This window comes from Ischnura elegans, chromosome 1 (genome assembly GCF_921293095.1).
Source record: "Ischnura elegans chromosome 1, ioIscEleg1.1, whole genome shotgun sequence".
Lineage (NCBI taxonomy): Eukaryota > Metazoa > Arthropoda > Insecta > Odonata > Coenagrionidae > Ischnura > Ischnura elegans.
Window position 1 is genome coordinate 146,320,016 of NC_060246.1, and position 26,180 is coordinate 146,346,195.

At 37.4% G+C, this 26,180-nt stretch overlaps 1 protein-coding gene across 1 annotated transcript in view; it reads left to right on the top strand.

Moving 5' to 3' along the window:
• Window positions 1–26,180, top strand: part of LOC124171867 (mitochondrial uncoupling protein 4) — a 55,010-nt gene that overhangs the window by 5,588 nt on the left and 23,242 nt on the right. Inside the window, exons 3-5 of the mRNA XM_046551229.1 lie at window positions 8,581–8,660; window positions 19,623–19,810; window positions 21,530–21,652. Of these exons, the coding sequence (XP_046407185.1) occupies window positions 8,581–8,660; window positions 19,623–19,810; window positions 21,530–21,652 (391 nt within the window). The remainder of the gene's footprint in view (window positions 1–8,580; window positions 8,661–19,622; window positions 19,811–21,529; window positions 21,653–26,180) is intronic.

Here is a 26,180-nt window from a genome sequence, read left to right on the forward strand (position 1 = left end):
AATTAATCGTCCTTTATGCGACGAAAATTTCTCGCGGGCATAATGTCTAATGAAAGGAAGAGAAAACCGAATAATATCGTGCTGCGGGAAAAAGCAAAGGAAGTGGAGGAAATTCATTGGATTCCTGGATCCTCTATGACGATGGGTGAGTTGTTCATCGAAACGTCGGAAGGAGATATGGAGGACCTGAACCGTTGCGAAACCCAAGAAAACTTGACTGGAAGTGGAGGAAAGTGGGAGTCTGGGGAGGCCATGGAAAAAGAAAAGGGAAGGGACGAGTCAAACTACAAACAGTACGATTATATGGGGATTGACCTCAACTGGTGCGGGCCATGAACCAATTTTAAGTTGGCCGAGTAGAATAGTCCAGGTAATTAAAAAGTCAAATGTATCAAAAATTCGTTCTCCATTTTATGCAGCTTGTTTGAAAGCTGTATAAGCACCTAAATATGCTGAAAGAAGGACTCAGACAATGAGAGGAGAGTAAGTTTGGGGGAGGAAAGCATACCTTGCCCATCGGTCGGTTAGGGAAAGAGGAATAGGGAAAAATGGTCAACAGGTTGGCCAAAAATGGCTTGTTGTAGACTTAGAATTCCAACAGAAAATAAAGATGGAACTTGAACCTCCTGTCCAGGTTATTGTTGTAATGTGAAAATTAATATTTTGTAGGGTTTTGCATTTTTACGTTCAAGGTGATGATGAATGTTTGTTTTGTTTTTTATTTACGTTGCCAATATAAAAAGTGATTGTTGTACGGCCTTGGGATATAGAAGACGAATAAAATAGTTTTTTGTAACGAAGACGTAAAGAAGACTTTTTTTTGTTTTTGACAGATTATGAGACTTAAACACTAAGTGTTGATGCGAAGCGAAGTTTTTCTTTTGATGGTGTGAACGGCGAATACGTTTGAGGTTAGAAGAAGTTGTAAGTTCGGAATCATCAAAAATGGCGGAAGAAAAGAAGACGTGTATCCCAATACTCGACAGCGATAATTACGATGTATGGGCTGTAAGAATTGAAGCTTTTTTAATGAAGAAAGATTGTTGGGAAGCGGTAAAAGGTTTCCATCCATACATAACATTCGGCAGTGATGGAAACGAGATAGAAATGGAAGACGAAAGCCAACTCCCACCACAAGAGGTTAGGCGCCGTCAGCGACAAAATCAACAGGCCAGAGCCATTATCATACAATACGTAGATGATTCATTTTTGGATGATATCGTGGGACTGGACCTAGCGAAGGATATGTGGGAGGCATTAAGAGACATGTGCACCACTTACGACGTGTTCCAGGAGATAATGTTCCTAAAGGAAATGGTAAATACCGAAAAAACGGAAGACCTTTCCATGATGGAGTACATGAGCAAGATCCAGAATTACAACCGTAAAATTACTAAGTGTGGCATTAATCTCCCGGATAGAGCACTGGCTGCGTTCTACCTCATGGGTCTGCCTCGAGAAAAATATGCTGGGTTTATACGAAGTATTTACAGAACAAATGAAGGAGACATAACATCCAAATATGTTAAATCCCAACTCCTGCTAGAAGAGAAGAGAATGAAAAATGAGGATTACGCGAAGACAGAAGAACACAAGGTTCTCAAGGTAAAGAAGAAGCCAAACAGACCTAAAGTAAGCAGTGAAAATAAATCACAAAATGCTCCAAAGAAACCTATTGGGAGGAGATACATTTGTTTCACATGTGGAAAGGAGGGGCATACTGCAAGATTTTGTCCTGCCATACAGAAGCAAGATGAAGAAGAGAAGAAGTCATCAGCATCAGTAGTATCAAGAGGCTATAAAGTACTCTGCATGCAAAGAAATCCAAACCATGCAAACAACGGCATATGGATACTGGATTCAGCAGCATCGGATCACATGAGCCCTAGGAAAGATTTGTTTGTTGATTTCAAACCCCTCTCTGGAGAAGTAACTGTGGGTGATGGTACATCACTAAAAATAGAAGGTCAAGGATCAGTGACCATCCAGATGTCGAATGAATGTGGTGGATGGAAAATAAAGTTAACTAATGTGTTATATATTCCTTGCCTCCAAGACAATTTGATTTCGGAAGGGAAATTAGAAGAGAAGGGCTTGACCATTGTGAGGAGAGACGGAAAGACTACTGTTAGCGACGAAGAAGCTACTCTGTTCCAGGGGTATCGCGTTGGTTTCCTGTATTACCTCACTACTGAAGGGAGTGCTTCTATTTCACAAATAAGAAAAGAAGCTGAAGAACATGAAGGTATGAAAGCATGTAAAATTGCAGCAACAACATGGCACAACCGTTTGGGACACCTGCACCATGAAGGGATGATGAAGATAGAACCATTGCGGAACTTAATGAGTAAGAAGACAGAAGAAGAATGTGAAGCATGTATACAGGGAAAGTTTAAGAGACTGAAATTTTCCTACAATGGAGAAAAAGACAGTAAGACTACACATGTCCTCCAAAGGGTCCACTCTGATGTCGTGGGGCCTATGCCCTGTGCCTCTTTGAGTGGCTGCAGATTTTTTGTCACTTTTATTGATGAATTTTCTCATTTCACTGTTGTAGTTCCCTTGAAGGCCAAAAGTGAAGTCACTGAGCAGTTCATAAAATATCAGAAAATGGTGGAAGTCACACATGGAACTAAAATACAGGAGTTCCAGAGTGATAACGGTGGGGAATACTCATCAAATGAATTCAAGAAACACCTTGAGAAGAGTGGAATCCTACATCGTCTCTCTGTACCATATGTCCCTCAGCAGAATGGTCTGGCCGAGCGGTACAACCAGACAATTTTGAATACCATCCGTGCTATGCTGCAACAATCTGGTATGCCAAAACATTTTTGGGCTGAGGCCCTAAAAACCGCATGTCATTTAAGAAATCATTGTCCATCAACAGCAATAGATTCTGAAATTCCACTAAAGAGGTGGTTTGGAAGAGAACTTGAAGAGAAGGATTTTCAGTACCTAAGGGTGTTTGTTTGTCAGGCTTGGTATCGAGTAGTCCATGGTGACAAGCTAGATGCCAGAGCAAAGGAAGCAGTGATGCTGGGGTACCCAGAGGGCACCAAAGGCTACAGATTGTGGGACCTCAATACAAGGAAAGTCATTATTAGTCGAGATGTCATATTCAATGAGACTGTGTTCCCATTCCATAGAAAGGTAAACAGTGAGAAAGGCGACCAGACAGAAGACACATCGAGTGAAGAAGAAGAAGTTGATGCAGCCCTCCCGACACATATGCCACAAGCCATAGCCCAGAGGCCAGGAGAGGAAAATGCAGAAATAGAGGCCCAGGTCCAGAATGAGGAACAAGAGCAGGAAAATCCTCAAGTCCTGAGGAGGTCAAATCGGCAGCGGGTGCCCAAAGGACCGTGTGAATGCTGCAACGTCACCCGTTCTGTCCTTGGAAAAGATGATGTCCCAACCAGTTACCGCCAAGCCATTGAAGGATCTCAAGCCGACAACTGGAGGTTAGCCATTGAAGAAGAATTACGGAACATCGAAGGCCAAGAGACCTGGGACATCGTGAGAAGACGACCGGATATGAAAGTAGTGGGCTGTAAATGGGTTTTTGCTCTTAAAAAGAATAACGAAGGTAACATTGTAAGATTTAAGGCAAGACTTGTGGCTCAGGGTTTTACTCAAACATACGGTGTGAATTATCATGACACTTCCAGTCCAGTTGTTGAAAGGAAATCAGTTCGTCTGTTAGCCTATATTGCTGTGGAAAATAATTGGGAAATAGATCACCTAGACGTGGTGAGGGCTTATTTAAACAGCAAGCTGGATGAGACCATATATATGCCTGTTCCTGAAGGGGTGGATGTAAACAGATTATTTTGTTTGTAGGTTGAAGAAGAGCCTTTATGGTTTAAAACAGTCAGGGAGAAATTGGTATGAGTTTCTCAGTAAGATTTTGGTGGAGTTAGGGTTTGTGAAATGTATCAGTGACCCTTGTGTGTACTTAAGGAGCAATGTAATTGTTGGAACATATGTTGATGATTTCTTGATTATAGGTGAGAAGGAAGAAGTAGGTGTGTTCAAAAATGAAATTGCATCCTTAATTCAGGTGAAGGACTTGGGTATAGTGAACACATTTTTGTCCATCCAATTCACCAGACCAAACAGGGGAACTGTCATTTTGAGTCAGAAGAAGTATGTCATGTCTTTTCTCAGAGATTTTTATATGTTAGAAGGTAAATGTGTTTCTTGTCCACTACAAGCAGGTGCAAATTTTGAGAGTAAAGGAGAAGGAGAAATTTTTTGCAAGGAGAAATACCAGAGTGCAATAGGCAGCTTGTTATACTTGAGTACCAATACTCGTCCAGATATTGTAAACGCAGTGTGCAAACTTAGTCAATGCTGTAGCAATCCCACTGTAACAAATTGGAATGGAGTTCAACATGTAATGAGATATTTAAAGAGTACATGTGATTATCAACTTGTTTTCAGGAAAGGTGAAGGTTTTGCATGCTATTGTGATTCAGATTGGGCAGGGGATAGAGATGATCGAAAGTCTGTCACTGGGTATGTTATCACGCTGGGAGGTGGAGCAATGATTTGGAAAAGTAGGAAGCAGAGAAGCATAGCCACCTCAAGCACGCATGCTGAGTATGTTGCTATTTATGAATGTGTGTGTGAAATCCAGTGGATGAGGCCGTTTTTTTGTGAATTGAAGCAAAGCAGCTTCATTCCAAAGATCTGCACCATTTTTTGTGATAACCAAGGTGCCATATACATTGCCAATAATGACATAGTAAATGAGAGGAGTAAACATTTCGTGGTAAAATACAACTATGTCCGAGAGGCTGTGAAGGAGGGAGAGATTTCATTGAAATATGTGAAATCTGATAGTAACATTGCAGACTGTTTGACAAAGAGTTTGTCTGGACCTAAGACATTATTGTTTGCCAAAGAAATGGGCATAATTAAGTTGGAGTAAGAAACTCACAACTAAAGTTACGAAGTTATGTATGATGTTTTTTGTGTTCCTTTCCATCATCCTCGAACGAGGGGAGGTGTTGTAATGTGAAAATTAATATTTTGTAGGGTTTTGCATTTTTATGTTCAAGGTGATGATGAATGTTTGTTTTGTTTTTTATTTACGTTGCCAATATAAAAAGTGATTGTTGTACGGCCTTGGGATATAGAAGACGAATAAAATAGTTTTTTGTAACGAAGACGTAAAGAAGACTTTTTTTTGTTTTTGACAGTTATTACGTGTTTAAAGAACTTTGTTCTATTCTTCTAGCCTTCAACAGATTCAATTGTTGAGGACAAAATTTCTTCCTTCCTTTCCAAAATCCTATTACACACAACATTTTAGCCTTTTAACTTCGAGCTCAATATCTCTGGTATATTGAATTCCCTTGAATAGGTTCTTGGCAACAAAATACATGCCGCAAAAGTTATTAAGCAACATAAATAGAGTTTAAAGGGCATTTCGTGACAATTGCCAAGTTAAAAAATAGTCTACTGGACAGCCACAAATATAAGAAGAGCAATAGCGACGTTTTGCACTTGGAATATTCAAAATTGATAATATAGGTAGACAGGTAAAATCTACTCTCAGGAGGAGCCTGGGAAACTCTTCGAAGACAGTAAGTTTAAAAGCTTTTGCTTTGGAAATAAGTTCCCTTCTCTTTGATGCCAGCACCACAGTTTTATTCCTGCTTGGATGAATCTTGGCAACGGAAAGAATAATTCGAAGCAAGGGTTAGCTAGCGACATAAATGTCAATTTAGGGCTTGTTCTAAAAAAGCAGTCAAGTAAAAAATGTAAAACGCCTAAAGTTAACAAATCTGAAGAAGATGGAACAGATTACAAAAAATTGAGAAGGTGGCGCACTGGTAAAAATTTACTCTCTCCGAGTCTCGAACCCTGGTCTTTCAAAACAAAAGCGCGGTACGCTACCACTACCGAACTGGCATTGAAACAATAGGTGAAATTATTCAATTAAATACAATGTGACCATAGTTTAAAATTCTTAAATGCTTTTTTCTCTCAAACCCGGGCGTTATGGACAAAACCCTTCAACAGTATTCCTATCTGAGTGTCTACTTTCAAATAGAAAACGTATCATCTTCTTTCTTATTATATTTTCTCCTTTTTCTTGACCTTATTTTAATATATAAAATGATGCTTCCTGGAGTTTAGGTCAATAAATTAAAAGTTAGCAGCCAACGTTTCGTTTTATTTTAAAAACATCTTCAGGGCTATGTTAGAAAAAAAATTATGAAACAATATAAAATGCAGAGAATTAGGCAATATACAATATATATACATAAAAAAGGAGCAATCGTGCCTTTTTTTATATAAACAATATAATTAATAGAAATATATATAAACATATATAAGCATTGTATGCTTATATATGTTTATATATAACATACAATGTATATGCTTTTATATCTTCTTTGTATGCTTTTATATCTTCTTTCTTGACATCACTTACGCAACTTCTCCTTGTTAGTCACAGCCTCAGTACCTGTACCTTCTCTCGCAAATATACAGAAGAAGCTCAGATTAACAAGTGCTCATAATCCCCAGAAAATCGCTTGCTATATTTCACACTTGTTATATTCAAAGGTGAAGGATGAAGCATCTCAACTCCCATATTCACTTTACCTGATTGCTTTCTTTTGTGTCAGTGCTATTTCACAGAGGAATGAGACCAGGCTTGCATGAGCATGTATCTTTCTGAATAATTTTTGAAATAAAATATGGCAAATCAATTATCAGCATTTGTTTCTAAAAACCAAACTTATTGGTTGAGTGTTAAGCTCATGAGTAGCAACTTGATCATGCATCTAGGATCGAAGATCAAATTCTCATGCAATGGTAGAAACGATATTTTAGACACTGCACCAAACAGTGGCATTGCATAAAGTTGCATGGGAGTCAGTCATAACAGGATGGAGTTCCACAAATATGCATCTGCAACACTCAGAAACAGGGGACGGGGCTCTCAAGAAGGTTAATGATGCACAGCCATCTCGTCTCACATCATGCATGGTTCTTTAGTACAAGTCTTTAAAACCACAGATATTATCATAGATGGGAGCAGACAGAAGGCAAAAGAAAAACAAATCAAATAATGGCAGAGATGATGCCAAATGTATTGTTTTCTGATTGTCTGCTTTTTGAGTAGTCTTCCTTAAGCAAAACCGGCACCCCTCCACCCTTAACCTACACTATTGCTCACTGCTGTTCTTTAATTGGCTAGATGCCTCTCTGCCTTCCACTCCATGCATTCAGATAAAAGAAAATGAAATACAGAACACTGCGATCTCATGAAAAATGTGCCTGAGAAGGCTATAGGTAATCAGTGAGCGAATCTCATGTGCATCTCAATGTATTTTTTGCCCTTAAGATGGCTCTCTAGTAACACCATGGATTATCACTGCATGTATGTATTAGTGATTGATGACAAGGAATTTCACCTAAAAAAAGGGCGTGGAAAACAATGAATTTCCGAGTGATGAAATGATATAGTGGCCATTGCAGCCTGGATTTGAATATAACCTGCAGACAGTCATGCCGAGGTATAGAAAAGTTTTCAATGCTAAGGAAAAGCTCAGACTATTCATTAAGTAGATGTGACACATTTTGCATTCTAACTTGTAGCTGATTAACAATGCCCCTAGAAAACACGTTTGTGGTGAGATATCTTCCCAGCTGTGGCACGTTATTCGGTGAGGCTCATTGCTGACCAGTCTAGTGCTCAGCCTTGGCGAGCTCTCAATATTACCCTCAATCAATAACAGGCAGCCTCAGTCTGAATCTTCTCCCCACACGAAGCTACAGTGGCCTTAGAGGCTGTCAAAATAAACATTAAACTGTTTTCTGAGTTACTATTTTTGTCATCTCTGGTAAAATGGATGCCCTAAATTATTTACAAGATAACAAGTAATGCACCTCTCTGAAAATACTTTGTGATACTGAGCCAGAATAATACCGTGCCAGTGAATTTTTAGCTTTCCTATGTCCAAATTTTTTTACATTTTTATGGTAGGCTGTTTGGTGGTACACTGCATATCACTTGTTATAATGAGATTATCTCTGTGTGCAATACTCATTATAACAAGCTTCCTCTGTATATAAAAAAAGCTCTACTAACAGGCATCTATCATAGTAAATCAATGAAACAAAGTCTGTGTGTTGGTTTCAAACATGATCTCGGTCTCTATTAAATGAATGCTTTTCAACACTAGGCTTATTGCTTTGTGAACAAAATCATCAGAAGTTTATTATTGGGTGAGCATTGATGTAGGATTGTATTTTCTTAGGAATTATTTTAAAATGAAATTTCAATGTATTTTATTGAAACCAGCTATTTTCGAAATGAAGTGAAAGAATTCAAGAAGCATAATAGTACTAGTAAGAAACATAATAGTACTCTGAAACTTATGCAAGCTATAATTTTCTACTCTCCGAAGAACTTCTGTCGTGCAATTTGATTGCCTGGCCACCATTGAATATGATTAATGTAAAGCATTCATTTAAAAAGATAAATCTTTGCATTGAAAATCATCACTTATATGACAATACCCTTTAGCTCATTGGTTGATTTTTTTCCCTTCCCAGCCACCTACCCATTGGATCTTACAAAGACACGTCTTCAAGTTCAAGGTGAAATAGCCGCAGCTGCACATGACAATTACCATGTGAGTATTGAAATTTTTGCATTCTTAATGTTTGTAACTAGAGTACACTCCCGATTATCTGGGCTAATGATGGGGAGAGACGGCACGAATAATCGGAAAACACCGATAACCCTAACTTTCACTTAAATGTCTTGCAATGTTCTTAATTTACCTAAAACAAACACTATATTATTATTTATGCAGTTATTCTATTATTTTAGAGTGCTTCCCAGACTCAATGAGAGCTTTCTTCGTCAGTTCGCGATCTTTTTAGCGACGATAACATGATTGTACTCTTATTCCTACTGATCCATGTACGATATGGTATCGAAAACCACACACCCATGGCTGTGTGATCAAGGATACAGAACAGTGGTTTGCACAAATGCTTCAAAGCCACTGCTCGACTTCTGCAACTACACTATCAGGCACCATGCCGTCTCGCACGAGTTGCCCAGGTTGCAACTGCTGCGGGACGTGTATCTGTGATCACGGAGTGTGGTTGCGCTCTGCAAGGCTTGGAAAACAGGAACAAGGTGCTCCCGTGAATGCAGCTAGCGAGCGATTGCTTCCGTTTTACAAAGGGGATTCTAACAGAAATAATAAGCCCAGTGTATCCTAGCATTTACCCTTTAACAGCAGAGTTTATTTTTGGAGTTTTCTTTTGTTTTTTCATTGAAAACTCCTTTATTACTGCCCATGCATTCAGATAAACACTTAGTTTTATAATTCTGTTGATTCATTGTTGCTTGAAGGGGTGTGCCCATATGGGCACGCTAGCCATTCCGGCCACCGGTCTGCATTCTGCAAAAAAATCGCCTATACATACCTTCATAATTCTCAATTGTATTGCGTGATACAACATGTATGTTGGCACATACCCAAAATACTTCACTTATTTGTCAATTTGAAGAAATTTCAAATCATTATACTATATTTTTCAGGAAAAAAATTTTTGAGCTTTCCAAGGAACTCGGTAGGATAAAACTAAGTTTTGGAAACAGTTATTGAATGGAAACACACATTATCAATGATTTTTTAACATAATTAGTCCTATATTGCAGGCAGAGTCTTTGAATAATAGACGTTGGGTTTACTATTGCCGAGTATGATAATCAGTATTTCACTGAAGGCAAAGACCTTAGTCGCACTTACACTAGCATATTTTGAGCACGCGCAGAAAGAGCAGTCTTCGTAAGCACATCGGTGTTCATCACATGGGACAAATAGATGATCCCTGTCATTATGCCTTATGTCATCAGACACTATGATTGGTTGCACTTGATAGTTAATGTCAAACATGACCACCAGGTTTGGGAAAGTTACATTTTCGTTACAAAAGCACTTGTGCAATCTCTCGCCTAAAGGCTAACTGCAGTATACTTGAACCCAAATTGTTTATACAGATCCAGGCATTTACAATATCAGCATCAAGGAGGTAGCTTCATATTGACCATCACCATTTTTGCCTCTGATAACAATCCTGTACCTGCTGATATTTTGATCCGTGAGATCAGTTCCGCCCATGTATTTACTGCAGTTAGAGAGCACTGCTGGCTGCCTAACTTGTGTCATTTTTGAGATAACACGTGAGAACCTTGTGACTTTTGTGAGTAGATGTACACCATGGCAAGATGACAAGACAGTCACTATTAAATTGCCATTCCATCTAAAAACAATATTATCATTTTTCTCCCGTGCAAAAGCATTGGAGCCGTGGATTAGCTAGCTGTTTTTTCGATCAATGTAGTATCTTTGGGTAGTCTATTTCCCCGAACTATTCCAGTACCCTCATATCCTTGACTGATTTTACTTGAGACTTACGACCTGGCATTGGACTTCGTTGGCAAATCTGGCCACGAGTGAAGGTTCGATTTGGTCGTTTTGGACGACGACCATCAGCGGAATGGCCAACATCGTCTGCCTGCTCGTCTTGTTTTGAGCCTGTTGTTGAGTCATAATTTTTCTTTTGGCCCCTGCTGATTTTTTCATTTACAACTAAGACAACTTGAAATAACAACAGCAAATGCTATCGTGATAATACGATCGATTATTTCAGGCTTCACTACATTGCAGTAACAAATAAATATTTAGAATGCTAACAAATCTACTTTTTATAGTTTCAAAGTTTTATACGCAGTACAAAGTGCTTCACCATGAGCGTCATCATTGTATTTATAAATAACGTTTCCCATTCCAACCTACACCTGATTGTTGGGTATGTATGCCAGTGGTAGATAATAGCCCCAACATTCTTCTCACTAGATGGGTCTGCAAAGTAAAATGCAAGCATCATGAATAAAAGTGTTGAATGGTATAAAGTGTATTTTTTGTACTAAATATTAATAGAAATATGTATTACAAAAAATAAAGCAAAAAATATCAAATGCGTTAAAATGGGATGACACAAAGAAAAGAATGAAAGGTTGGCAAAAACGGCGTTTTACATCGAAACTATGCGATAACAGTCCCTATAATGAACTTTGTAGCCAATAGCATCTGCCAAATAAGGCACCCCCGGCTACCGGCTAGCGTGTCTATATGGGATCACCCAAAAATAAATTCAAACTCCTTGTCCTATGCAAAAGATATCATAATGCTGGAAAAAGAAGCAGAAGTTGACAACATTCCTTATAAGGATAAGATTAAATACATAACCGAGTGGCAAAAATGAAAAGGAAAAAAAATCGCATTTACTGAAGAAACTTCACAATTTTTCCTCTTATGCAGCCTCGAGCGCAGTGAGTAAGAATACCTATCGTGCCATTGTCAAAAGCCGGTATAGTAGAGGTGGGTTAAACTGTTCATTTTTATGAACCGTTCACTTTGATCCTGTTCAGTAAAAAGAACAGTTCAAAATATCGGTTCATAGTGAACAGGTAGGGTCATTCGGTAGAAAATATTGTTTATCATGCGTTTAGAGTACATGAAAGCTTAGTGTGGTATCGTAAAGTTTGTGGAGAGTGTTATGGTAATTTCGAGCAAGAATCGCGTTTTAAACAATATTTTTGGAGATGCATCCACATTAAAAAATTTCATCGTAGGCGCCAAAAACTAAGTCCAAAGATCATCTTGGTAAAGGGGCCGAAAAAAATGTTCCACAATCATGAGTTCAATCGTTTCCTAAGTTCATGAATCGCGTTTTAAACAATATTTTTGGAGATGCATCCACATTAAAAAATTTCATCGTAGGCGCCAAAAACTAAGTCCAAAGATCATCTTGGTAAAGGGGCCGAAAAAAATGTTCCACAATCATGAGTTCAATCGTTTTCTAAGTTCATGAATCGCGTTTTAAACAATATTTTTGGAGATGCATCCACAAATCCACAAATGTTCAAAAAACGAAATCAAAATGAACGCCCCGAGGAAACTAATATTTAATCTAATATTTCGAACGGTTTGAAAGAACTGATATTTTAAATATCAGTTCAAATATTAGTTATGTCGAACGGTTCGAATGAACTGATATTTTAAATATCAGTTCAAATATTAGTTAGAACGAACGGTTCGAATGAACTGATATTTTAAATATCAGTTCAAATATTAGGTAGAACGAACTGTTCAGTGGCGAACTGTTCGTTTTCGTCGACGGAGGGGAATAGTAGAGAAAGAAGGGGAGGGGCTCGGTCGTCTACGACGCACTTCGGCGGCCTTGGATGGCCTCCGTCGTAACCGCCATCTGTTGTACCCACAACGCACTTGCTCGAGTAAGCTGCAGTTCAAAATGCCTCTTGATGATCATACCTACTGTACCGAGTATGCCGCAATTGTGCAGTGCCGACATGAACAGTGAACAGGGTGTTTTAGAGAACGGTTCATTTTCGAACCGGTTCATTTCAGTGAACAGTTCGTTTTGGCAGTTCGGTTCTTTTTGACCCATCTCTACGGTATAGATGCTGGCCTTAAACACACGCACCGAATAAAGTGATGCATTTTAATCATTTGTGGCGGAGAGACTATTCTCTGCAATTTTTGGGTTGGAATTTTTATGTCATTCTTTAGACCATTGCAGCCATGCCCATATGGGCACGCTAGCCGTTCAAGGGTTAATGCAGTAATTCCAATGATTTTGTGTCCGATTTTTTTTTTATAAAGATTGAGGAAAAAAATTGAGCGAGAGTGAAAATCATGCACAGATGATGCAGAACCCGGATAAATTACAGCCGGATAATCGGGAGTCTGCTGTAATTGAAGTTTCAATGAAGAAATAACATATAGATAGTAATCCAGGGATACATATTTAGATTTCTGCTAAAAGTGCAAATTTATTTTCTCTCTCTCTAAATATGGAACACAGGTAATAGGTGTTGTTGATGGCATTTACATAGGGATGTGTACATACTTACAGATTCAAGCTTACCTTTTGCTTACCCGATATTAAATTCACATGCATATAACATTATTAGTAAATATTTTTTTGATTACCTGGTTGTATGTTGCGGCTGAGCATAAAGCCGCCGAGTGCATCTACCTGGTTTCAGATGGTGGGTCAACTTTTAGATATAGAGTTTAGCAGGTTCTCTCGTCAAATAAGCAGTCGTGGAAAAAAAGCAGTGGGGTTCTGAGGGGGTATTGGTCTATCCTTGGGTAAGGTAGTTCATTAAAATGATACCGAAACCTGTGAAGATGCCGTGACTTGGCGACTGGGTGATATGGTTGGGGGCTGCCAACAATTATACCTCTCATCACCCGGGGGAGAGGGCAGCACCTCTTCTTCATATGTGCGAAGGTGGAGACCATATTGGTCTGTACAGTGACACACATTTCACTACAGGCATGGTAATATTTACTTTAATGGCTGTATTACGGCAACATGGAAGGCAAGAGGAAACCACCACATTGTTATCCCCAGGAGTCGCTGTTACTCCACTCAACTTATAACATGATATGATAGAATTCTCTCCAGTAAAATATTCCTGAGGTAAACTAGTCCTTGATTTGGATCTCCGGGCGTGGACTATTTGACATAGGGTCACATAATAGGGTACATCGGTCAAAGGTGATTGGATGTTAAGGATAGGAACATGGAACGTTAGATCGCTTTGTACCTGCAGTAGGCCAGAGAACTTGAAGGTGGAGATGCAAAGAATGAACCTCGGCGTATTAGACATCAGCAAAATAAAGTGGCCCCAAGAAAGAGGCATTTGGAGTGGAAGCTACAGAATGTTATGCACAGGATCGGTTAATGGTAATTTTGGAGTAGGTGTAATGCTTAGGAAGAGCGCCGGAATGCATGTTAAAAGATACCTGCAGTTTAATTAAAGGATAGTACTGGTGAAGATAGAAACTTATCTGGTAGGTACTGTAGTAGTGCAGGTTTACATGCCTACATCAGATTATGAAGATGCAAAAGTAGATGTCTACCAATATATAACAGAAGTCATCAAGCAGGTAAGAGGGGAAAAAAAATCTAATAGGGTAGTTTCCTTCATCAAAGAAAACGAAAGGCATTGATTGCGATTCGTTACCCACCATTAGTGTATTCATAATATACAAATTATTTGGTTTTAGAAATACTGGTTTAGACGAATGGCAAGGGTCAATTTTTATCCTCATTTGAAAAAGGCCAGATTGGCGCCCATGCGATGCCACTCCACGTGACGTCACAGGGACCTAGTTTCTATACGAGTAGAAAGCAGTTTTACATCGTCTGAGATTACCAATGTATGCATGAGGCACAGGGCTCGGGGAATTATGTCTTAATAATCACCTATTAAAACTGGCTAAGGTCGGAAAGTTTTCTTCTTTTGATAAGGTATTAATAATCCTTATTTAAGCCAAGCACTACCAGCTAGCAAGGTATTCTGCTACCTGCTAGCATCCTGCATCGTATCAGCGCTCAGAGCCTCGCCCTAAGGTCACCTCACTTGCGGCAGCGGGAATCAGAACGACGTCACACGGAGTTTTCCCAGCATTCATACTTAGCCGTCGCGTTTTCGCGTGCTTGAAAATTTTCACTTTTCATTTAATCGCGAAAAATAGATATCGTCATTTAAAAATCTAAAAGCGTGAAATACGTACTCCAGGAGTAATAATCTTTCGATTTAGGCAATAAAAAAATAATAGGAAACCACCCTATTATTTTAGGTGATTGGAATTCTATCGTCAGGGAAGGTCAAGACAGAATGACAACAGGGAAATATGGACTAGGAAATTGAAATAAAAGAGGAGGAAGGTTTTTTCATTTCTACACTGAACACAGACTAGTGGTTGCTAACACTTTATTCAAAAACTCTCTGCGAAGATGATACACGTGGTAGATGCCAGGAGACCTTAGAAGATACCAAATTGACTCCATTCTAGTGAAACAAAGATTCAGGAACCAGGTGAAGGACTGCAAAAGCTACCCAGGGGGATATATCGACAGTGACCATAACTTAGTTATGATGAAATACCACCAAAAATTTAAAAAAATTGAAGAAAGCCATGAAAAGCATATGGAAGGTTGAGAAATTGAAGGAACTTCAGCATCAACTGGCTATTGAAGAATCTATAGGAAAGAGAATAAAGGAGGACACGACCAATAAATCAGTGGAAAACAGATGGAAAACCATTAGAAGTGGTCTGCAGACAGCAGCTGAGGAAGTTCTCGGTAAAAGAAAAGTCGTTTAAAAAACCATCGATCACGCAGAAAGTGTTGGATGTCATTGAAGAAAGACGAAATTACAAGGCTGTGAAAACTGAGGAAGGGTAGAATTGTTACAAGAGAATAAGGAACAAAATATGTCATAAAGTGAGTAAGGCTAGAGAAGTTTGGATGAAAAATATTTGTAAGGATGTACAAAACAATCTTATGTATGGAAAAGTATAGGCCACCAATAGGATTGTGAGGAACCTCTTTAAGGTAAGATGTAATAGCCTATGGGCAAAAAAGAAGAACTAATGATCGAAAATGAAGACAATGGGGAGAGAGGGAAGTAATATCTTTAAGATTAGTACAAAGGAAGTAGCCTTCGAACAAATGCTATCCAAAACGTGAAGAAAGTGGATGAGGATGATAAGGGAGCCCCAATTTTAAGATCGGAATTTGATGTGGCTATGAGAGACCTTTGGATAAATAAAGCATCTGGAATTGATGATATTCCCTCCGAGATAATAAAAAATGCAGGAGAAAAGATGTTGAACCAGCTGTACAAAATCATAAAGTGACTGGTGAGATACCAAAGAACTTCAAGAAGGGACATTATGTATATGTAATCCCAATTCCTAAGAGGAAAAGAACTGAAAACTGTTAAGATTTTAGGACCATAAGCCTGACTACCCATGCGTCGAAGATACTGACAAGGATCATCCAGAGAAGAATAGAACAAAGAGCAGTAGAGTACCTGGATGAGGACCAATTTGGATTCAGAAAAAGCAGAGGCACAAGGGAAGCAATAATGGCTCTTCAGCTGCTCATAGAGAAGAGAATGGAAAAGAACAAACCAATGTTCGTTGCATTTATGGACTTAGAGAAGGCATATGACAATGTGGATTGTAACACAATGCTTGGAATTCTACAATAAATTGGAGTTCTTTATGGTGACGGAAGAGTCATCCATAGTTTATGCTAAAACCAAGTAGTGTTAATAAAAATCAGGGCCCAGCTGTGAAGAAGCAAGAATTAGGAAAGAAGTGAGACAAGGCTGTGCTTTGTCACCCGTAATTTTCAACGTTTACAGTGAGAAAGCAATTGATGAAATCATAGAAAAGGCTTCAGGAGTGAATATTCATGGAGAAAAAATTAGCATGCTAAGATTAGTGGATGACATAACCATCGTAGCAGAAACAGAAAGATTTGAAAAATATTCTGGATAATGTGGGTAAGGTAATGGATAAATATCAACTAAAAATATATACATGTGTAAAGAAAACCAAGATATTAGTTTGCAGCAGGGAGAAGCAAGAAAGAAATTATCAACAGAATAGCCCAAGCAAAGAGAGCATTGCATCAAAAGAGAGATCTGCTTGCAGCAGAAAACTTAAATATGGAAGTAAGGAAACAAGTTATAAGAACCTTCATTTGGAGCATGCTCCTATATGGAAGTGAGGCATGGACATTGACAGCAGCGGAGAAAGTTAGAATAGAGGTCTTCGAAATGTGGTGCTACAGAAGAATAATCAGGATCGAATGGATTGACTGAGTTGGTAATGAGGAAGTCCTAAGAAAAGGAGGAGAGAAGAGAGGCCTCATGAAAACCTTAGTATGAAGACGGAACAACCTTATAGGCCACATCTTGAGACATGATGGCCTGATGAAGACAATCATCGAGGGACAGGTGTATGGCAAGAACGAAAAGGAAGACGTAAAATCTGAGTTTTTCCTGGCGTATGCTCTGCAGGAATATTTCTCGGGTTTCCCACCGGGTGTCGTATCGGGTTGTAGTTCCCAACGTTTCCATGGCTAAGTCCGTCATCGTCATCAGGGGTTAATGATGTTGGGAACTACACGTTGGGAAACGTTGGGAACTACAACCCGATACGACACCCGGTGGGAAACCCGAGAAATATTCCTGCAGAAAAGGAAGACCTGGAACAAAATATGTAGAACAGGTAAAGAAGGACGTGAAAGAGAAGAAATACGTTGGTGTGAAAAGATTGGGTGATAGGAGAATTGAGTGCAGAGCTGCATCAAACCAATCTTTGGATTGTTGACCAATAATGATGACCTGGTTGTATAAATAATTCTAATATCCTTACCCATAATTGGAGGATTGGGGAAGAATTGATGAAATGAAGTCATATTGCATTGGGAAAGGTATTGTTGCTCCGCTGTTATTTTGACAAGCATATTCAAGACTTTCATTGACCTCAAGATGAGATGACGATGCTTTAAAATCGGAGACATGAAAATGCAATTAATGTAAATTAACAATTTTAAATGGCTAATTATGCATGTGGTATTTTATGTTCAGGTATACTAATCATTGCATTGCATACATTTCCAAGATATATTTGTATTTTAAAATAGTATGGCTCAGATGAAGTTCTTTATATTTTGTCATAGGAAAAATTTACCTTGGGAATCTAGCAGCCGGTCTTTGATATCCAGGCCACAGTGCTGATAGCAAAGCTATGTATGTTCCATTGTTTCCATGTCAATTTTAATGAAGATCATGGTGCTCGCTGTTATGCCAATGTAAGGGAGGACGGTCTTCAAAGAAGCTACAAACAGCTGTGAACCTCTAACCAGTGAATGTGAACCTGGATAAAATTGCCATGGAATTATGGAATTTTGATAGCATTGACTGCGTACTCGTCTGGAAAGCAAGAGGTTTGACTTCCAGTCTGATGGAATTTTTTTCCCTGCCATTTGATATGAATCTTCACCACCTGCCATTCAGGTGGATCAAAATACATTGCATATATATACTGCCAAGCGCAGCTTATGCACTGATATGAGGTTCACACCTTGTTGAGGCCTTTTCAAAGTCAAGTTTCCTTTGTGTTACCATCCTTGTAGGGGGTATAGCACCTAGCAATATGAATCTTGGTATAATTGCCTTGGTAATCAATGTGTCCAGCTGGCCAAGTGGTCTACTCAGTGGCCCAGAAAGCTAAAGTTTTGATTCTCGGTGAAAGGAAATATTTTGCCATGGCAAATAATGTTAGTTTAACAGCTGCCAATGTGGGAATACCCAAAATATATCGTCCACATTAGATGAAGTTATTTGAGTCTACGTAGTAATTCTTTTAGACAAGTGTGGTATGTCTCATGAAGCAGTGAAATTGGGCTTTTTCGATTCATTTTGGTGATTCTAGTCATGAGATTTGGGTCTAGCTAATGGATTATATTTCCAAATTATTTGAAAATGAACAGAATGAAGCAAAGAAAATGAACACTTCAAATCAAATGATCTGTACGGCTCTTAAATGAATCTTACAAAAAATACATGAATGCTACAAATTAGTTAAGCCAGATACAAATCTGAAAATCAAAATGAACACTGTGCCAAATAATTTCAGTGATCAAAAATAATACGATGAACTACAAATAGAGTTTATATCGTTGGTGAATTGCAAGAGTTACAGAAATAACTCAGAGAGTTTTTTTAGAGGTGAATATTTTAAAGTGCATTTCCAAAAGAAAGGAGGAAATTCAACTCTTAATATTTAATGTAAAAATTTGCCTCAAATATGTTTTTACTCTTTATGCGATGTACCAGGTTTGAATTAAATTGTTATTTTTTTATAACTATAAATACGTCTGGCCCTAATCCTTGGTGTGGAATGTCACCATGGGCATACTTCTTTTCTGGGCTTCTACATATCCCTTCTTGTTGTGATCATTCTTGAACTACTTGATTGACATCGACCATTTGATTCATTGTGAACTATTTAAAACTGATAATTTTAGTTTATGCTAGTCATGGCAATAAATGGTATGTAATGAATGATTCACTCACGAATGACAAAGCTCTATCGAGGAAATCTTGAAGCTCTGAACCATTATTGGCGTTTTTCTTGAAGATGCAGGTATATATGTAGCGGCCATAAACTTAACTGTTGATAGATGTATTGTTGGCCAGTGATTTAATGCGAACACTGTTATACCCTGAAGAAATTTTGCTGATGACTTTTTAAGTTTTCATGACTCTGACCTAGTGTTTGACTTACATATATTTTTGTGAGAACTTGAAAATACATACATATGATTAAAGAGAAATGACCCATAGCAGGCAACCCAAAATATTCTTCAAGAATATTCAAATTGTTGGAATTAAAAGCAACAGTAATGAATTAAATTATGGTTACAATATGTTAATACAGCTAATATTCAATTATATTACTTTTTAAAGCAATGTTCAGTACATATTTAACTTTTCAGCCATTTATAAAACTTATTTTATTTATATTGTGATGAGTGAAGTGTATAATGGGAGATGATTAAAATAAACTAAATTTTATGGTTAATATTTTGGTGTTCTCTTTGTTTTTCCTTTGTAGTTTTTTTTTCGAATCATTTTAAAGTTGGTAATATTTTCTGCGAAACTTGTATTGTAGGGACCTCATCGAGGAATGCTGAAAACTGCTATAGGAATTGCAAAAGAAGAAGGAATTACCAAATTATGGCAAGGAGTAACTCCTGCACTGTACAGGCATGTTATCTATTCTGGCATAAGAATTCAAACTTACGAATCAATTCGTGACAAAGTTTTGAAGAGGGATGCAGATGGATCATATCCTTTGTGGTGAGCAAGCCTTTATATGTCATAATGTTGGTATTTTTTTAAATTTGCCTTAAATTCTAGGTTCTAAATATCTTGCCTTGATTAAGCCTACTATTAAAAATTGTTTTTTGATGAACACACAGTGTCTGATAACTTGTAAATTAATCTTCTTAATGTTGATATTTTCTTTTTTTGACGTTTAGCTTCACAATAACCAATTTTACTTCAATTAATCACTTTTTTTTGGATCCCTTGAATTATGTTATATTGTGGCCATGTTTAGAGAATTTTACTTTGGCTGAAATTGGTGCACTCCCATTGTTAGATGTGGGTCTAAAAGAACTTAACTTTCAAAACAAACTGTTCAGTGAAATGAACTATTTAAAAAAATGAACTTTCTGCACTGCACTTGTGTGGTGCAGACATAAAGAGTAACAGGGAGTTTAAGAGAAGTTCATTTTTTTTTTAAATAATTTTTAAAATCTTGTAATGTTAATAATTTACTTAAAACAAACATATTATAATTTATGCAGTTATTCTGTTATTTTATAGTGCTTCCCGGACTCATTGAGAGCCAGTTCGCGATCTTTTTAGTGGCGATAACATGGTTGTACTCATAATATTAATGCTTCATGTAAGGCCTGGTTTTGAAAACCACACATCTGTGGCTTTGTGATCACGGATACAGAAAAGTGGTTTGCAGGAATGCTTCAAAACCACCGCTTGACGTCGGAAACTACACTGTCGGGCACCACGCCGTCGTTGCCCGGGTTGCGACTGCTGTGGGACGTGTATCTGTGATCACAGAGAGTAGTCGCACGCTGCGATGCTTGGAAAACAGGAACACGGTGCTCCCGTGAATGCAGCTAGTGCACGATTTCTTCCGTAGGGGATTCTAACGAAAATAATAAGCCAGGTGTATCGTAGCAGTAATGTAGTAATGCCGGCAATTATGCGTTCGATTTTATTTTTTTTTTATAAAGATCGCAGAAAATATTAATCGAGAGTGAAAAATCATGCATGGATAATCCACAACACGGATATACAGGAGCCAGATAATCAGGAGTCTGCTGTATTATGAAGAACGGAATAAGGAATAAACATAAGAACATGGCCTTGGTAGTAAACTTTGAGAGATTCAACATATACTACATTTTTGAAAAGACAGTGTCAAGGCTTGGATCAGTTGTCATTTCGATAGAGCACAAGTTTAGTTTTGCCTTCCTGCTCAAGACTCGTTCACTATGTGCACACTCCCCTCCACTCATTGCCATTCTTTGCAACGTTCTACGATGCATATGAAAACTGACAGTAGTCTGATTCCATTCATATGTATGAAATTTTGTAATAGTGAAGCTTCACTATACTTTTACATGAAAATTTGGTTGGGACAGCAGAAATTTTTTGTTATAGCGAAATTTTGTTATATCCATGTTCATTATAACACCGTTCTACTGTAACTTCTATTTTCTACAGCTATAGATAAACCAATTGTATGTACTGCAAAGTATGAAACAACATGAAATCAATAACGAATTTTATTTTGATAATCTTGATGATAAGTTTGTTATAAAATCCTTGAATATTTATATTCCTGTAAATTGAAATAGCTAAACTCTACGGTGAATAACAATCCAGCTAACGTTTAACAAAGACATCTAATAGATTTATGTAAATAATTAAATATAGCAGATGTGATTTTTCAATTGCTCTGTCCCTTCTACTTGTTTTTTATTCCAGGAAGTCAGCATTGGGAGGGGCCACTGCAGGTGCAATTGCTCAATTTGCAGCAAGTCCTACAGACTTGATAAAAGTTCAAATACAAATGGAAGGAAAAAGAAAACTTCTTGGAAAACCTCCTAGGTAACTTCTACCATCTGTTTGGGTATTCAAACAGTTTAAGAATCAATTAAATTTATTGTGGAAGTTAATCCTTTCATATGACGAGGAGATAATTCCTCATAATTAATAATGTGTAATTTAGTGTGATATAGTGATTAGTAATAATGTGTAATTTTTAGTAAGTTTTGCTTTACCCTGATTGTTTTTAAAGTACATGTTAAATATTTATGTGCTTTTCATTTTACTTAGCTAGTAATTTGTGGAGTATTTATGATGTAATAACTCTTATTATTTAAATATTTGTTGGTTATAATTAAGGGAGTTAATAGTTATAGTAGTATTCCTATCAATAATGCCTGTGCTACTATTAATTTAAAATAATCAGAGGGTTTAGTGATGTATCTGTTTTAAAAATGCCCCTTATTTCTCACTAATTTATGGTGGGCATGGGTGTGGAAGGATATCATAAATTACCTAGTGGTGTCAATACTAAGTAAATGATTGGATAATCAATTTTTGGGTATGTGCACATTTAATTTTTATTTGCAAAACTTTTTAATGAATGCAGCATTTGTGCCTTATTTTTTAACACTAGGAGAACGGGAGTTTCGCGCTACCTAGAAGGACGGCTAGGGGTCATTTGACCCCTAAAATTTATTTTGGAATAAAACGCCTAATTTTCAACCAATATTCAGTGTAATCGTATTAATTGTTGAATCAGTTCATTAAAAACACTATTTTACATTATTAAATATTATTTCCATCTTCAAAAGTTAATAACAATAATTTTAAAGAATCATGAATTAAACCGTATGTAGTAGTCGATTGCAAATCAAATAATGAAAATACATACACTCAATACAAAAGTTTTGTTACATGTTTAAACAATAGGGGTACTGGGTTTACAAATTTGCATTAAAATTTTTAAAACTTAAAACACTTTGTTGTAAATCTCAGACAGACAATATTTTTTCAGCGCTGTTTCCATAAAATATTTTTTTGCGCTGATTGCGTTCATTGGACGATTTATTCATCTACATCTAAATCTACACACTAACCCGCAAGCCGCTTAAAAGCGTGTGGCAGGGGGTGTTAGAACATCAGCCATTTGCATATGAAAAGGAATTTGGAAAATGGAAAGGAAGTTGGTGCAATTATTCAATTTGATGGTATTTGGCACCTTTTTCTTTTTTGTGCCCGTGGAGATATGGCTGTTGGATTTGGAGACGTGTAAATAAATTGATACATGCTATCCATCATATCTACTCCCGCTTTGTTTTTATTATGAAATAGGATTGTCTCTGGTATTCTTTTATTCGTTTCGAAAATAGTGTCGTCTGAGATCATGCTGCTGAGTGAAAGTACATTATTGTTCTAGTTTGCCTGATTCTACGAAAGAGTATGGCCTAAGGTATTTTTGAACACTCGCGTTGAATGAATTACATGGCTATTTTAGGGGTCATGGATATTTGTGCGTCACGCCTGTTTTTTTCAGATCGTCCATGCAAGAGAAGTTTTCCATTTTTTTATGACTTCCTGCCAGCAGGATGGATGGAAAATAATTGTTACAAGTTACATTTATTCCTGAATTCTTGTATGTTACGGTCACTTTAGTAACTATTTATTTCCCCAACGCTTGATTTGATGGCCAATCATCATTTTTGCCACAATATGGAAATTCATTTAGGCTGTATTTTCATTTCACATCTGTCAAAACCCAGTACTCGATTCCAAATTTGTCTGGTTTATTTGGAATTTACCTCATAAAAGGACAGCTGCATTTTGTTGGATAGAGCTATGTATTTGCTATCACGCCAAAGTCGCCATCGGATTCACTATCTTGGACTTCGTCGCTTCCATCACAAGCAGATGTTGATGGATTGGTCAGAATGTCCTTGAACTGATGTTTACGATTCACTTCCTGACTGATCTTCAATATTCCCTACAGCTATTTGAATCGCAACAATTCTCTTCTCTAGATATATTTCTCGACTTCTTACTTTCTTCCTCAACTCGCTACTGATATGCATTCGAAAAAATCTACAAACGAGAGCGCATTATGGTAGATTCTTCTCTAGTTGCATTGGAGGTATAGAGAGCTGGAGAGCATTAGAAATTCATACAAAAGGATAACATTATCAGAAGTAACGCTAATTGTCGTTTGAAAGGCAGGTACTCAACCGCCAACCGTATCCTGATTCGTATCTTCCAGGAACTTGCAGTAATGCTTCTTCTTCGACCTACGTGCGGATTCCAAGGGTAGGATTTACAGTAGAATTTTACAGTCCACCCAATTCCTCCGCTCTCTCAAAGAGAGACAGGATTTTTCCCCAGGACGCAGCGTGCAGTCAACCCGCCCCAAACCCCGACAGGGTCAGGTGGCACTAATGTTGGACACACAGCAAAGGGGCTAGGTCAAGTGACAGTGCCGTCAGGCCAGAAAAATGAAAGTTATTCGTAAACCTGATGAGTCGATATTGAAAATAATGTCTCTAAGAGCTCTGAATCTTGGACGACGTAAAACAATTCTTGGGATACGTTACGATTTTCCGGTGTGGGTAATACAATAATCATTGAACAATAAATAAAACACAATTAAAATATCTTAATTACATGAATTTATGCAAATCAAGGATTGAAAAGGTCTTATTTCCCTTTGCTGCCCAAAAAATATCGAAAGATTGTGCACAAGTCGCTGTGCCTAGGTTTTCGAATACAGATAGGAGCCCTTGGGACGAAACTGGCATTGAACCGGGTACTTCCAGGTTCAAAATGAAGCAAATCATCTACCACACTAGCCTCTTGCTGATTATATAATACACATGGCACTAAAGTGCCCATGGGCAAGAAAATAGCGCAAAAACCAGTTGTGGGTCAAATGATCCCTAGCCGTCCTTCTAGGTATAACACGTCATAAAAATTTAAAACAAAACATTATTGTTGAATTTTCACTAATTTATCAAAATATAGAACAAAATGAACAAAGTCAAAAAGTTTCAAAATTTAAAAAAATATTTTAATTAGAGAAAAATAAATTTGAATTCTGAAAATGGGTCAAATGACCCCTGCCGTCCTTCTAGTGTTAAGATTTTAGGTGTGAAAAATAAACTAGCAGTGGATTTGATTAGTATTTGGTCGAAATGTATGCTTCATTTTTTTTACATAGTAGTATGTTTCATTTTTCTTTGTATTGGAGATGTTTCGAGCACAATGTCTCATCAAAATGAATTGAGATTCTTTGTGTAGTTGATACATTTTCCCATTTGTTTCTATACAGTCAGTTGCTTTTTGATAAAGTGGTATTTGTTATTTACATTTGGCTTCTAGAAGATGTTTTCTTGCCAGATGTTTATTTTCTTTTGCTATTCTTAGCAGAATTTTTTGTTACCTCTGCAATACAAGTCTGGGTGGCCACTCTTCTGTAAAAAATAAAAATTTGTAGGAATTTCTTTGTCTGGAAAATCATGAGTTTCAGGTAAAAGGAAAAATAAACCAGGAAAAATCAAATTTGTTGATAAAGTCAATCAGTGATAATTTCTCATCATTTTGCTTTATTATGTGGATTTGGCTTCCGAATTTTGTCATAGTTGGTTTTAGTCATTTCAATCATGTTATTTATAATTTTATTTAAAACTTATTAACCCTTTCACCTTGAATATCGGACATATGCAATGAGAACTTTCTTTGCAAAAGAACAAAAGCTGCATATGTGCTGCGTCAACTTTCCGACGCAAACATGCGATACTCGCATATATACATTGCGGGGTAGAGGAAAGTGACCGCTGTGGAAACAATAGTACGCATTTGGAAAAATTTCTCACTCGATGCAAAGTTTGTTGTAACCTTATTGTATTTTTTCTCATTTATCATTTCTTTTTGAGTTCCGGTAGTCTATCATATCACTTGTCGGGTATCTTCGGATTTGGATTTGGGAGTACCCATACATACCTTTGTACCACAATAATATTTGTGATGATAGTTTGTCTAATGACTTGTGTCGACAGATTCCACTTTTAAAAGGTTAATTTGCCAAGCAAAAATGTTTAACCTCCTCAGTGCCGGGATATATGCCATTATTTTTGGTCTGAATTTAATTTTTTCTGATTGATTAGATATTAATAAACAACATTAGTGATTTATGAGCTTCTGTATGATGTCACTGCAACAAAATGCTATAACGACATTTTACTTAGCCAAGCAGTAAAAATTTAAACTTCGATGTACAGCATATAATATGCCAGAACCGAGGAGGTTAAATAACACGTTGAAGAATGCATGATTGACCAATATGTCACATTAAATCAGACAGCCAGTGGTTCTTTCTCCAGGTTTTGATTTTAAAAATTCAACATTTTTACCCTATCTGGGTCTAATCTATTCTTTTTTGGCATAAATATTGCTTGCAGTACTGAACAGGCGTTCTCTGACAACAATACTGCTCGATGTTGATTTTGAAGGGCCATGCTTATATGCTTAGAGTACAGTTTACTTACTGCATAGCATAAGGATCAATAGTGAAACTCCAGCAATATCTGACGAAAACATCGTT